At 42.0% G+C, this 15,675-nt stretch overlaps 1 protein-coding gene across 1 annotated transcript in view; it reads left to right on the top strand.

The window, feature by feature from the left end:
* The first annotated feature begins 3,829 nt into the window (after positions 1 to 3,829).
* The window catches only part of OXSR1 (oxidative stress responsive kinase 1), a 135,889-nt gene continuing 124,043 nt past the window's right edge, over positions 3,830 to 15,675 (top strand). Inside the window, exon 1 of the mRNA XM_060783362.2 lies at positions 3,830 to 4,143. Within this exon, the coding sequence (XP_060639345.2) occupies positions 4,041 to 4,143 (103 nt within the window). The 5' untranslated portion in view covers positions 3,830 to 4,040. The remainder of the gene's footprint in view (positions 4,144 to 15,675) is intronic.

The following is a 15,675-nucleotide window of genomic DNA, read 5'->3' as shown; positions in this document are numbered from 1 at the left end:
TTGGGGGACATGAGAGAAGCCTCCTCGCAGGATTGCAAGACATCCGGGCGTCCCCTGGGCAACGTCTTCATAGACGGCTGATTCTCTCGCCACAGAAGCGACCAGCATGCAAGCAAGCAAGCTCAAAGCAATGAAATCCTGGGAATTGTAGTTTTGCAAGATCTTTAGCCTTCTCTGCCATTTGGTGCTTCACCAAATGACAACTCCTAGAATTCCATGGCATTGAACCATGGCACTTAAAGTGGTGTCAAACTGCATTAATTCTACAATGGGGATTCAATTTGATTGCGAATTTAAATAGAGGTCCCATTGGTCATCATTTTACCGTACAATGGGGGAAAAGGAAATATCAAGTTGAGCTTTGGATAGAAGTATGAAAAAAGAGAGCTATAATTTGAATGTTTTCATCTCTAAATACAGACATGGCATCCAGAGAGAGAGGATGAATAAAAAAAGCTTGCTAACATAGCTAACTATTTCACATAAATGAATAATTTAAAAAATTGAGGTCAAACTGCCACAATAAAGCACATGCAGAAGACATTCTTATGTGTATGGATTTATGAATTGATGCCGGCTTGGTATAGTTTATGAAAATGGGAGCTGGACAGGGAGGCCAGTAGAAAGGGAATGGAGAAATGAACTGGCAAAATATTTGCTGAGAAGAGCCTGAGCACTGCAGCCATCGTTTGAAAGGCTCTGCATTACAGAGAGTAATTGGTGCAGGAAACCTCTTTGGCACCCGGTGATGCTTGGCTTTTGGCTCTTGTTTTGGAAACCTTGGACTCATTCATGGCTGAAGCCACATCAAGAGTGAAGGGCAAGTGACTCCAATGTGGCTCCAAACAACAGGACTGGCTGGGAGGAGTAGGTCTGGTGGTTTCGCAAACCGCAGCAACAAAAGCGGGTGCCCGGTACTTTCTGGTGGGTTTAGCAAAGCCACAGAGCAAGATCAAGGACCTGCCTGATTAACAAACCGGAAAATATCTCCCACGAGGCAAGTTTTGAGCAGCGACATGGTCAAGTTTTTGGCTTGCCAAGGATCGCTTGGGTATTTTGCAGCTTAAGAGGACGGGCATTGTTCGCTGGGCAAAGCATGACCACAGCCATTGTTTCCAGCCCATGGCGAGGGCTGCCAAGTTCAGGCTGTGAGTCAGTACTTTTGAGAGTATCGGAAGCAAGAGTTTTGCTCAAAGCAGCTCTTTCTGTAATAAGTGATCCTAATGTTAAAATATATTAATTTTATTATATTTTCACATTTTATGAAGTACTAGCCGTCCCCTGCCATGCGTTGCTGTGGCCCACATGGGGGTTCTGTGTGGGAGGTTTGGCCCAATTCTATTGTTGGTGGTGTTCAGAATGCTCTGTGGATGTAGGTGACCTATAAATCCCAGCAACTACAACTCCCAAACGTCAAGATTCTATTTTCCCAAACTCTACCAGTGTTTGCATTTGGGCATATTGAGTATTCGTGTAGAGTTTGGTCCAGATCCATCATTGTTTGAGTCCACAGTGCTCGCTGGATGTAGGTGAACTACAACTCCAAAACCAAAGGACACTGCCCACCAAACCCTTCCAGTATTTTCTGTTGGTCATGGGAGAACTGTGTGCCAAGTTTGGTTCAATTCCATCGTTGGTTGGGTTCAGAATATTCTTTGATTGTAGGTGAACTATAAATCCCAGCAACTACAACTTTTTGAGTGAAGGACATACATTGGGTTGTTAGGTGTCTTGTGTCCAAATTTTGTGTCAATTTGTCCAGTGGTTTTTGAGTTCTGTTAATCCCACAAACGAACACTACATTTTTATTTATATAGATTGCAATCTCGAAATAACAGCCTTCCCCCTTGGAGCAATGGACTTCATTTCCAGTAGTCCAGGCAGGATACTACATGTTCCAAAACACCTGAAGAGGAGATGTGTGCACACTAATCGCTGACAAAAAGCCCATCTACAAATCCCCTAAGAAGGCATTTTCCACATTGTCTTAAAACTATACATGTCTTCTTTAAGAAAATCATTTTATGAAACTTACATGGTCAAAGCGTTTTTGGGATCTCCACATATATATTATGCACTAGAAATCCCAATAACTACAACTCCCAAATGCCAAGGTCTATTTTCCCCAAATCCCATCTGTGTTCATATTTGGACATGTGGAATATTTGTGCCAAGTTTGGTCCAGATCCCTCATTGTCTGAGTCCACAGTGCTCTCTGGATGCAGGTGAACTACAACTCCCAAACTCAAGGTCAATGTCCACCAAACCCTTCTAGTGTTTTCTGTTAGTCATGGGAGTCTTGTGTGCCAAATTTGGTTGAATTCCATCATTGGTGGAGTTCAGAATGCTCTTTGATTGTAGATGAATTATACATCCCAGCAACTACAACTCCCAAATGACAAAATCAATTTTTGAGTGATGGTCACTCGTTGGCCTGATAGGTGTATTGTGTCCAAATTTGGTGTCAATTCCCCCAGTGGTTTTTGAGTTATGTTAATCCCACAAATGAACTGAATATTTGTGCCAAGTTTGGTCCAGATCCCTCATTGTCTGAGTCCACAGTGCTCTCTGGATGCAGGTGAACTACAACTCCAAAACTCAAGGTCAATGCCCACCAAACCCTTCCAGTATTTTCTGTTGGTCTTGGGAGTTCTGTGTGCCAAGTTTGGTTCAATTCCATCATTGGTGGAGTTCAGAATGCTTTTTGATTTTAGATGAACTATACATCCCAGCAACAGCTCCCAAATGACAAAATCAATTTTTGAGTGATGGTCACTCGTTGGCCTGATAGGTGTATTGTGTTCAAATTTGGTGTCAATTCGTCCAGCGGTTTTTGAGTTATGTTAATCCCACTAACGAACTGAATATTTGTGCCAAGTTTGGCCCAGATCCCTCATTGTTTGAGTCCACAGTGATCTCTGGATGCAGGTGAACTACAACTCCCAAACTCAAGGTCAATGTCCACCAAATCCTTCTAGTGTTTTCTGTTAGTCATGGGAGTCCTGTGTGCCAGGTTTGGTTGAATTCCATCATTGGTGGAGTTCAGAATGCTCTTTGAATGTAGGTGAACTATAAATCCCAGCAACTACAACTCCCAAATCATAGAATTATAGAGTTGGGCCATTCAGTCCAACCCCAGAAAATACTGGAAGAGTTTGGTGGGCACTGACTTTGAGTCAGAGCAGGCATGGGTCAACTGAAAGGAAGGGGCCTGAGGCTGTTAGGAATTGTGGGAGTTGAAGTCCAAAACAAATGGAGGGCCCAAGTTGGGCCATGCCTGTTCTAGAGGCAGCCAAAACAGCCAGAGGCCTAAAGTGCTATCTCTGAACTACACTTCCCAGGGTTCCATTCGACGTCGCCATGGCAACGAACAAGAGCCCGTGGCAGTTCTGGAACAGCGCAGTGCGATCGGACCTTAACTAGCATTTGCACAAGTCCCAGCGTGATTGACAGCTGGGCAACCCAATGCCGTATAAAGACATCCATGTTCACCTCACCTTTCCTCCAATCAGGATCGGGCACATGCTCCCGCCCTCCCAATAAGGGGTGGGTCCCTTTTCTCCTGTCAGCCGAGGCGTTTCTTCCGCCATCTTGTGTGTGGCGCCACATCGCTTCCAAAGTTTGCCACCCCGCCTGACCGCTTCTATAGTTTGTGACCCCCACCCCCTCGGACCGCTTCATATTTTCAGAGGGAAAAGGGAACGAAGCGCTTTCCCCAAATAGAGGTCGAAGGGTGGGGAAGGGAGGTCGCTGTGGAGACGCGCCCAAGATGGCGCCTGCGTCACACCCGTGCGTTGCCAGCGTGCGCGTGACGTCAGGGCGCTTCTGGGCATGGGCAGGTGGGAAGAGCAGGGCTAAGTTTGGCTGCTGTTAGTCGGAGGAGGGAGTGGACGCTGGAGGTTGGAGGAGGAGGAGGAGGCAGCAGCAGCAGCTGGGCAAGCCCTCCTTCTCTTTCTCTCCATTGCTTTGGCCAAACCTGGCCTGGCCCAGCCTTGCCTCTCTTTCCTGGAGCTGGAGGAGGAGGAGCAGCTGCCCTTGCCATGGCTGCTGCTACTGCCACTGCCACTGCTGCCACTGCTGAGGACTCCAGCTCTCTGCCTTGGTCCATCAACAAGGATGACTATGAGCTGCAGGAGGTGATTGGTGAGTGATTTGGGGCCTAGCCTTCCTTCCTTCCTTCCTGAGGCACAACTCATCCATCCCATTGATCATCTCACTGGCACCCAGAGGCAAGGGCATAGAATCATAGAATCAAAGAGTTGGAAGAGACCTCATGGGCCATCCAGTCCAACCCCATTCTGCCAAGAAGCAGGAATATTGCAAGGAGGCAGGCAGACCCCAGCCTCCTTGGAGGAAAGTGGAAGAGAAATATCATAATAGTCACCACACTGCAAGTGGACATGGAAAGCACCATCCTCCACACTGCAAATGGAATTGTTATGATGTTTAATCATTATTATATTCATGATATGCTGCCTTTTTCTCTCTTAACAGACTCTTAAATGGCAAATTATTATACATACATATAATATATGCATGTATTATATATATATATAGTATATATATGGTGCTTTTTCATGCTTAACAGACTATTAAGTGGCAAACTATTATTATATATTATATATGTATGTGTGTGTGTTATATGCTGTTTTTTCTCGCTTAACTGACACTTAAGTGGCAAATTATTAATATATATATAGAGAGAGAGAGAGAGAGAGTGAGAGAGTTATATGCTGCTTTTCTCTCTTAACAGACTTAAGTGGCGATATATATATATATATATATATATATATGGTATTTATATGGTGCTTTTTCTTGCTTAACAGACTCTTAAAGTGGCGAACTATTATTATATATTATATTGTATGTATGTATGCGTGTTATTTGCTGCTTAACAGACTCTTAAGTGGCAAGTTATTAATATATATATATATATATAGAGAGAGAGAGAGAGTTATATTCTGCTTTTCTCTCTTAACAGACTCTTAAGTGGCAAACTATATATATATATATATATATATATATAGTATTTATATGCTACTTTTTCTTTCTTAACAGACTTATTATTATTATGCATACATATAATATATGCATGTATTATATATATATATATATATATATATATATATAGTATTTATATGGTGCTTTTTCTCTCTTAACAGACTTAAGTGGCAAACTATATATGCTATTTATATGCTGTCTTTTTCTTGCTTAACAGACTTAAGTGGTGAATTATTATTATATATTATATATGTGTGTGTATATATATATAATTTATATGCTGCCCTTTTCTTGCTTAACAGACTCTTAAGTGGTGAACTATTATTATATATTATGTGTGTGTGTGTGTGTATATATATATATTATTTATATGCTTCTTTTTCTCGCTTAACAGACTTAAGTGGCGAACTATTCTTATATATTATATATGTATGTGTGTGTATATATATATATATATAGTATTTATATGCTGCTTTTCTCTCTTAACAGACTTAAGTGGCAAACTATATATATATATATATATATATGGTATTTATATGCTGCTTTTCTCTCTTAACAGACTCTTAAGTGGCTAATTATGATGTATACATATAATATATACATGTATAATCTAATATATATATATGTGTGTGTGTGTGTGTATATATATATATATAGTATTATATGGTGCTTTTTCTCTCTTCACAGACTCTTAAGTGGCAAACTATATATGGTATTATATGGTTCTTTTTCGCTCTTAACAGACTTTTAAGTGGCAATATATGTGTGTGTGTATATAATATTTATATGCTGCTGCTTCTCGGTTAACAGACTCTTAAGTGGCAAACTGTATATTGTATTTATATGGTGCTTTTTCTCTCTTCACAGACTCTTTAAGTGAACTCTCTCTCTATATATAATTTAATTATATTATTGTATATATATGGCGCTTTTTCTCTCCACAGACTCTTAAGTGGCAAACTATTATTATATATTATGTGTACATATATACATACACGCACACACACACATATATGTAATAGTTTGCCACTTTAGAGTCTGTTGAGAGAGAAAAAGCAGCATATAAATACAATATAAGGATATATATATATATATATACTCTCTCTCTCTCAACAGACTCTTAAGTGGCAAACTATTATGTATTATATCTATACATATATATCAGTATTATAATGAAATATATATATGTATTATATTTCATTATATATTGTATTTATATGATGCTTTCCCTTCTTAACAGATGCTTAAGTGGCGAACTATTATCATATATTATATGCGTGTGTGTGTGTATATATATATACACACATACATATAATCATTGTACTTATATGCTGCTTTTCCTCTTAACAGACTCTTAAGTGGTGAACAATTATTATATGTGTAATAATAATTCATTATATTGTATTTATATGCTGCTTTATCTCTCTTAAATTCTTAAGTGGCGAACTGTTATTATTACTATATTATATGTATTGTATTATATCTATTGTATGTATAGATATATATTTCATTATTATTACATTTATATTCTGCTTTTTCTTAACAATGTTTCAATGATGAGTTGTTGTTGTTATTATTATTGTTATCATTATTATTTGTATTTATAACCTTCTCTCTGAAAGGGAATTCTTTAAAACTACAAAATAAATAATAACAATAATTTAAAAATCATACAATAACCATGCCAGAAACTCTACAATATATAAAATAATACTTGGCCACTTAAGAGTCTGTTGAGAGAGAAAAAGCTGCATATAAATACAATACTATAATGAAACATTAAATACATATACATACATACACACACATATTCTAAAATCTAAAGACCGTAAGCACTAAAATAGAATTTAAGCCATTAACAAAGTTTTAAAAATACATAAAACACCACACAACCCTATACTCTGTGTACTAAATATGCTTTTTTTGGGTGGATGGTGGGTATTCATGCCTATTTGCGCACATGCTTTTGTATAGAATAAAAAGACTGAGAAGAAGGAGAATTCTGGAAAGGAAAGCTTTATGTGTGCATGAGCCCCAGGGATTGTGTGCATTTTTATGATTTTTGGAGCTGAAGGGGCCAGCTGTTTCACACCTGGATTGCACACATTGTGTATGCGTTGCACACTTGGGTAGCACATATTGAGAGTGTTTGTGTCTGTTCCTGAGAGTGCCAGAGTCACTTCGCTCTTATCCTCTGTGCTCCTGGGCTGTAGAAGCCGCCTTGAGTCTCCTTTAAGAGTTATACTAATAGTAATACTAATATAATACTAATAATAATAAAAAAACAGGGTGGGTCATTTTGCTCTTGTGACGGTGCACTCTCTACCCCTGATAGTTGGAGCTGCTGTGCGTCTCCTTTAATGGGAGATAAATATTATAATAACATGATGCTGTGGCAGTGTTTCTCAACCTGGGGGTCGGGACCCCTGTGGGGGTCATGAGGGGGTGTCAGAGGGGTCGCCAAAGACCATCAGAAAACTCAGTATTTTCCCTTGGTCATGGGGGTTCTATGTGGCCCAATTCTATCATTGGTGGAGTTCATAATGCTCTTTGATTATAGGTAAACTATAAATCCCAGCAACTACAACTCCCAAATGTCAAGGTCTATTTTCCCCAAACCCCACCAGTGTTCACATTTGGGCATGCTTAGTATTCATGCCAAGTTTGGTCCTGATCCATCATTGTTTGAGTCCACAGTGCTCTAGGGATGTAGATGAACTACAACTCCCAAACTCAAGGTCAACGCTCATCAAACCCTTCCAGTATTTTCTGTTGGTCATGGGAGTTCTGTGTGCCAAGTTTGGTTCAATTCCATCATTTGTGGAGTTCAGAATGCTCCTTGGTTGTAGGTGAACTATAAATCCCAGCAATTACAACTCTCAAATTTGGGCGTTTCTGGTATTTGAGCCAAATTTGGACCAATTAAAGAGAATACATCCTGCATATCAGATATTTGCATTATCATAGAATCATAGAATCATAGAATCAAAGAGTTGGAAGAGACCTCAAGGGCCATCCAGTCCAACCCCCTGCCAAGAAGCAGGAATATTGCATTCAAATCACCCCTGACAAATGGCCATCGAGCCTCTGCTTAAAAGCTTCCAAAGAAGGAGCCTCCACCACACTCCGGGGCAGAGAGTTCCACTGCTGAACGGCTCTCACAGTCAGGAAGTTCTTCCTAATGTTCAGATGGAATCTCCTCTCTTGTAGTTTGAAGCCATTGTTCCGCGTCCTAGTCTCCAAGGAAGCAGAAAACAAGCTTGCTCCCTCCTCCCTGTGGCTTCCTCTCACATATTTATACATGGCTATCATATCTCCTCTCAGCCTTCTCTTCTTCAGGCTAAACATGCCCAGTTCCCTAAGCCGCTCCTCATAGGGCTTGTTCTCCAGACCCTTGATCATTTTAGTCGCCCTCCTCTGGACACATTCCAGCTTGTCAATATCTCTCTTGAATTGTGGTGCCCAGAATTGGACACAATATTCCAGATGTGGTCTAACCAAAGCAGAATAGAGGGGTAGCATTACTTCCTTAGATCTAGACACTATGCTCCTATTGATGCAGGCCAAAATCCCATTGGCTTTTTTTGCCGCCACATCACATTGTTGGCTCATGTTTAACTTGTTGTCCACGAGGACTCCAAGATCTTTTTCACACGTACTGCTCTCGAGCCAGGCATCCCCCATTCTGTATCTTTGCATTTCATTTTTTCTGCCAAAGTGGAGTATCTTGCATTTGTCACTGTTGAACTTCATTTTGTTAGTTTTGGCCCATCTCTCTAATCTGTCAAGATCATTTTGAATTCTGCTCCTGTCCTCTGGACTATTGGCTATCCCTCCCAATTTGGTGTCGTCTGCAAACTTGATGATCATGCCTTCTAGCCCTTCATCTAAGTCATTAATAAAGATGTTGAACAGGACCGGGCCCAGGACGGAACCCTGCGGCACTCCGCTCGTCACTTCTTTCCAAGATGAAGAGGAAGCATTAGTGAGCACTCTCTGTGTTCGTCCACTTAACCAATTACAGATCCACCTCACCGTATTTTTGCCTAGCCCACAATGGACTAGTTTCCTTGCCAGAAGGTCATGGGGGACCTTGTCGAAGGCCTTACTGAAATCCAGGTACGCTACATCCACGGCATTCCCCGCATCTACCCAGCTTGTAGCTCTATCGAAGAAAGAGATCAGATTAGTCTGGCATGACTTGTTTTTGATAAATCCATGTTGACTATTAGCGATGACTGCATTTGTTTCTAAGTGTTTGCAGACCGCTTCCTTAACAATCTTTTCCAGAATCTTGCCCGGTATCGACGTGAGGCTGACCGGACGGTAGTTGTTTGGGTCGTCCTTTTTTCCCTTCTTGAAGATTGGGACCACATTGGCCCTCCTCCAATCTGCTGGAACTTCTCCCGTTCTCCAAGAACTCTCAAAGATGGTTGCCAATGGTTCCAAAATGACTTCTGCTAGTTCCTTCAATACTCTGGGGTGTAGTTGATCTGGCCCTGGGGACTTGAACTCATTAAGAGCGGCCAGGTATTCCTGGACGACTTCTTTCCCAATTTGGGGTTGGATGTCCTCCAATCCCTCATCCACTCCATCTTGCTGAGGTTGAAGACTCTCTTTTTGTGAGAAGACCGAGGCAAAGAAGGCATTAAATAGTTCTGCCTTTTCCCTATCCCCTGTCAGCATTGCCCCATCTTCTCCTCGAAGAGGTCCTATCGCCTCCTTGTTTTTCCTTTTTCTACTGACATAAGAATAGAAGCCCTTTTTATTGTTTTTAATGTCCCTGGCAAGTCTGAGCTCATTTTTTGCTTTAGCTTTGCGGACCTTTTCCCTACAGGTGTTGGCTATTTGTTTGAATTCTTCTTTGGTGATTTCTCCCTTTTTCCACTTCTTGTGCATGTCTCTTTTGTGTCTTAGCACAGTTAGAAGTTCTTTGGACATCCATTCTGGCTTCTTTGCACTTGTCCTATTTTTTCTCTTTGTTGGCACAGTTTGCAATTGCGCCTTGAGTATTTCACTCTTGAGAAATTCCCATCCATCCGTAGCTCCCTTGTCTTTTAGTATCTGTGTCCACGGAATGCTGCTCAGCGTTTCCTTCATTTTTTGGAAATCAGCTCTCCTAAAGTCCAAAATGCGGGTTTGACTTGTCCTAGTTTCGGCCTTCCTTTGTACCTCAAATTGCAGGAGCACATGGTCACTTGCCCCTAAGGATCCTACCACTTCGACCGCATCGATCAGGTCCTCCGCATTTGTTAGGATGAGATCAAGAGTAGCCAATCCCCTTGTTGCCTCTTCTACCTTCTGGACCATGAAATTGTCTGCAAGGCAAGCGAGGAATTTGTTGGACCTTGTACTCTTGGCCGAGTTTGTTTTCCAGCAAATATCGGGATAGTTGAAATCGCCCATGACTACTACATCTCTTTTCTGTGCCTGTTTGGTCAACTGTTGGCAGAAGACTTCATCAAGATCTTCCTCCTGGCTTGGGGGTCTGTAGTAGACGCCTACAACGACATCTTTTTGAGTCCCAGTTCCCTTGATTCTTATCCAGATGATTTCAAGCTGGTTTCCCAGATTGCTGTCTTGAATTTCTTCTGCAGCATAAGAGTTTTTGACATATAAGGCTACTCCGCCTCCTCTCCCCTTTGTTCGGTTTCTGTGAAAGAGGTTATACCCCTCGATATCTACATTCCAGCGATAGGAGTCATCCCACCAGGTTTCAGTGATGGCTATGATATCATATTTGTGGTGTTGTGCTAGAAGTTGGAGTTCGTCTTGTTTATTTCCCATGCTCTGTGCATTAGTGTAAAGACATGTGAGCCCCTGGGATCTTCCCTTGAGCTGTTTAATTGGGATTATTGTGCTTTTGGTACTTGGTCCTTGGCCCTTTTGCTACTGTTATGATTCATAACAGTAGCAAAATGACAGTTGTGAAGTAGCAACAAACATAATTTTATGGTTGGGGGGTCACCACAACATGAGGAACTGAATTAAGGGTTCACAGCATTAGGAAGGTTGAGAAACACTGTGCTACGGTATTGTAAATAATAATAATAATAATAATAAAATAAAGGCAATTATTCAACTGTGACTTTTGGCCTACCTTGTAACAGTAGTATTAATAATAACAAGCATTTCCTTGTGACGTCCTGACTGTGTAGCAGTTTGTGAAATGGATTAATAAAGTCAATGTAAGGGGGTGTGTATGCGCAGGCATGCTTCGGCCATGCGGCCTTATCCAAAGCGTGTCCTTTTTTAAAGGAGTGTAAATGAGTACGGCTTTCCCCTAGAGAATTGTTGAATTTGCAGCTACATCACAAGGCAAGCAGGGACCTCTGTGTTCCTTTCATCTGGCGAAAAGGCTGAGGGAGCATTTGTATGTCTGTTCTTCTGTGTCTGTCTGCTCTTGGTAGTGACAGGCAAACCTCCTCCTAGTAACTCTGGGTGGTGCCGGGCTTCACCGATAGTTATTTTCTGCGTGTCTGATGCCTTCCAATTCTGGAAACACTGCTTTTTGTATGTGTCGTTCATTAGAAGGATTCATCCAGGCATCCCCTGGGCAACGACCTTGCAGACGGCCAATTCTCTCACACCAGAAGCGACTTGCAGTTTCTCAAGTCGCTCCTGACACGACCAAAAAAAAAAATATTACAAAAAATTAGAAGGAGCCCAGGAAACCATTCCGATTATATTTCAGGAATCTTTATAGAGAATCTCTCTTTAAAATAAGACTTTGTAAAACGTCTCTGCAAAAGACAACTCTCTTGCAAAGTGTCTGCTTTGGAAAACAGGACTATATTGTGCCAAAATAACAATATTTGGGGAATTTCATGACCTCTCCAGAAGCAGGATTATTAAGTGTAAGTAAAAAACCATTGTACCAAACAGTTTTGATACACTTTTAAATCAGATTGGGATCTTATTATTAGATTATAGTCGACTAGCTGACATGTATAGTTATGGTGCTGGTTCTCTACGCTTGCTCTTGTGTGGCCATATAAAGCAATACAGAAGCTCTGAATGAAAAAGCAGTGCTTTATGGGGATCTGCATCTCCTTCGAGTGGAATGGTATTGTGCCTTCGTAGTGGGGTTGTACTTGTCGCTAGCCTTAACATTCCTCTCTAGGCTAATGCTTAAGGGATGAAGAGGGCTGAATACCTGTGGTTTAAAGCCTCTGGGGCTTTGAGGGGGTGTGTCTCTGCCGCAGTTCAGATTGTTGCCGTTGGGTTTTCGGGCTTAAAACTTTCTCCAACCAGAGTCCTGAGAATGCTATGTACCCAAAAGGATTTTTGATTCTTAAACTGTGTCTTTTTTGGCATCGTTTTGTACATTTATTTGTCGTGTCAGGGCAACCAGTCAATTATATTACATTTCTAACAGAACAAAGCAAACAAACAGACAAAATACAAAATTTGTGAGTTTGGTAGTTGATTAAATGTCCTTTGACCAGTATCTGGCCACTTGGAGTGCTTCTGGTGTTGCTGCAAGAAGGTCCTCCATTGTGCATGTGGCTGGGCTCAGGTTGCGTTGCAGCAGGTGGTCAGTGGTTTGCTCTTCTCCACACTCGCATGTCGAGGATTCCACTTTGTAGCCCCATTTCTGAAGGTTGTCTCTGCATCTTGTGGTGCCAGAGCACAGTCTGTTCAGCGCCTTCCAAGTTGCCCAGTCCTCTGTGTGCCCAGGGGAGGAGTCTCTCATTTGGTATCAGCCATTGGTTGAGGTTCTGGGTTTGAGCCTGCCACTTTTGGACTCTCACTTGCTGAGGTGTTCCAGCAAGTGTCTCTGTAGATCTTAAAAAACTATGTCTTGATTTAAGTCGTTGACGTGCTGGCTGATACCCAAACAGGAGATGAGCTGGAGATGCCTCTGCCTTGGTCCTTTCAATATTGGCTGCTACTTCCCGGCGGATGTCAGGTGGTGCAATACCGGCTAAGCAGTGTAATTTCTCCAGTGGTGTAGGGCGCAGACACCCCGTGATAATGCGGCATGTCTCATTAAGAGCCACATCCACTGTTTTAGTGTGGTGAGATGTGTTCCACACTGGGCATCCATACTCAGCAGCAGAGTAGCACAGCGCAAGGGCAGATGTCTTCACTGTACAGTTTTGTACAGAAGCTTTGGACTTGTTATGGTCCGGGTTCCCCTTTGCTTGTAGGTCAAGCGGCAGCCTGAATTCTGGATCCAGTTCATGCTTTGACTCTGGAACTTGCCGTAACGGACTGCGGACCCCGGTTCCGTCAGAAAATTTATTGCAAGTTGGGATGTTGAGACGCAACCTTGCAAATTGCATTCTGTTGCTGAAGCAGCAGTTGCTGTACTTTATCCTGACAGCACGTCTCTGGTGCAGTGACCTCTGGGGATGAGGCATTGGTGCCTTTGGAAGATATAGGAGTTGCTGACCTTGGTAAGACCAAGAGTCCAGCATAGGAGTAGGAGGCAAGCTCTGTTCCAGACATTACGCCCAAGGCATTATTTCTGCTCAGTGAGGCAACCTGGGAGGCAAGTTGCTGGCAGCGCTGATATATTGCAGACAGAGCAGGCTTGAAGCACAGAAGGCAAACTGGCATAAATGGGGAAATAATGGAGATGGAAGGTCTGTAAGGTTGGCAAGTCGAGGTGGTACAGTGAGCCAATACAGGAATCCTAGAATTAGAGTTCGAAGAGACTCCAAAGGCTATTTAGTCCAACCCCATTCTGCCATGCAGGACGGCACAATCCGATCCCTCCTGACATATGACCTTTCATCCTGTGCTTAAAAACATGTAGAGCAGTGTTTCTCAACCTCGGGGTCGGCTAGAATTAGAGTTCGAAGAGACTCCAAAGGGTATTTAGTCCAACACCATTCTGCCATGCGGGACGGCACAATCCAATCCCTCCTGACATATGACCTTCCAGCCTGTGCTTAAAAACATGTAGAGCAGTGTTTCTCAGCCTTGGGGGTGGGGATCATGAGGGGGATTTCAGAGGAGTTGCCAAAGACCATCCGAAAGGGGCTCTTTGATTGTAGGTGAACGATAAATCCCAGCAACTACAACTCCCAAATGTCTAAGACTGTTTTCCCCAAATTCCACCAGTGTTCACATTTGGGCATATTGTGTATTTCTGCCAAGTTTGGTCCAGATCTGTCATTGTTTGAGTCCACAATGCTCTCTGGATGTAGGTGAACTACAACTTCAAAACTCAAGGTCAATGCCCACCAAATCCTTCCAGTATTTTCTCTTGGTCATGGGAGTTCTGTGTGCCAAGTCTGGTTCAATTCCATCATTTGTGGAGTTCAGAATGCTCCTTGGTTGTAGGTGAACTATAAATCCCAGCAATTACAACTCTCAAATTAGGGCGTATCTGGTATTTGAGCCAAAGTTGGTCCAATTAAAGAGAATACATCCTGCATATGATTCATAATAGTAGCAAAATGACAGTTGTGAAGTAGCAACAAACATAATTTTATGGTTGGGGGGTCACCACAACATGAGGAACTGAATTAAGGGTTCACAGCATTAGGAAGGTTGAGAAACACTGTGCTACGGTATTGTAAATAATACCGTCTTGGTCATGGGAGTTCTGTGTGCCAAGTCTGGTTCAATTCCATCGTTGGTTGAGTTCAGAATGTTATTTGAATGTAGGTAAGCTGTAAATCCCAGCAACTACAACTCCCAAATGACAAAATCAATTTTCCCAACCCCACCACTATTCAAATTCGGGTGTATCGGGTGTTTGTGCCTAATTTGGACCAGTGAATGAAAATACATCCTACATATCAGATACTTACATTATGATTTATAACAGTAGCAAATTCCAGTTATGAAGTAGCAACAAAAATAATGTTATGTTGGGGGACACCACAACATGAGAAAATGTATTAAGGGGTCGCGGCATTAGGAAGATTGAGAACCACTGATGTAGAGCTTCCAAACCTGGGATCATTTTGGTTGCCTTTCTCTGGATACATTCTATCTTGTCAATATCCTTAGTGAATTATAGTATCCAGAACTGGACATAGTATTATTCCAGGTGAGGTCTGAGCAAAGGTAAGGAACATGACTTCCTTTGCTCTACTCAAGCTCCCATCTACTGGGATAGATGGGTGGTAATGGCAAGTCACAGACTGATTGGCAAGTCACAGACTGTTGGGGGTACAATGAGCCATTTTGGTGCAGCTGTAACTAACACAGGCATATGTGGTGCATCTGCACTGTTGAATTAATGCAATTTGACACCACTTAAACTGCAGTGACTCAATGTTGTGGCTTAGTTTTACAAGGTCTTTAGTCTCTCCTTCCAAAGAGTGCTCGTGCCTCACCAAACTACAACTCCCATGATTCCAAAACAGTTGAGCCATGGTAACTAAAGTGATGTCAGATGGCATTAATTCTTCATTAATTAACCCACGGATAGAATGGCCTTAGTGTTGCTGCCTGAACTCTCTAAGAAAGCCTTCAAGATGAAAGAGTAAGCCCCAACTTGCAGATCTTATGGGAGTCTTTGGTCATCTTACAACACTTAAGTCCATTGATGAAGCACCATAGACCCTTGTTTGAGCCCATCGTCCATGGTAGTCTACAAAGAGTTTCCGTAGTTGATATTTTCTCTTCTTTGGAGGCATTGCCCATTCTTCCAGGACATATTTGGTTCTCTTAGGCTGACCTGTTATGTATAATTTTCTGCAGAGTGTCACA

This window comes from Anolis sagrei, chromosome 6, assembly GCF_037176765.1.
Source record: "Anolis sagrei isolate rAnoSag1 chromosome 6, rAnoSag1.mat, whole genome shotgun sequence".
Taxonomy (NCBI): Eukaryota; Metazoa; Chordata; class Lepidosauria; order Squamata; family Dactyloidae; genus Anolis; species Anolis sagrei.
The sequence above is the reverse complement of the archived record's forward strand: the minus strand, read 5'-3'. Positions and strand labels throughout refer to the sequence as shown.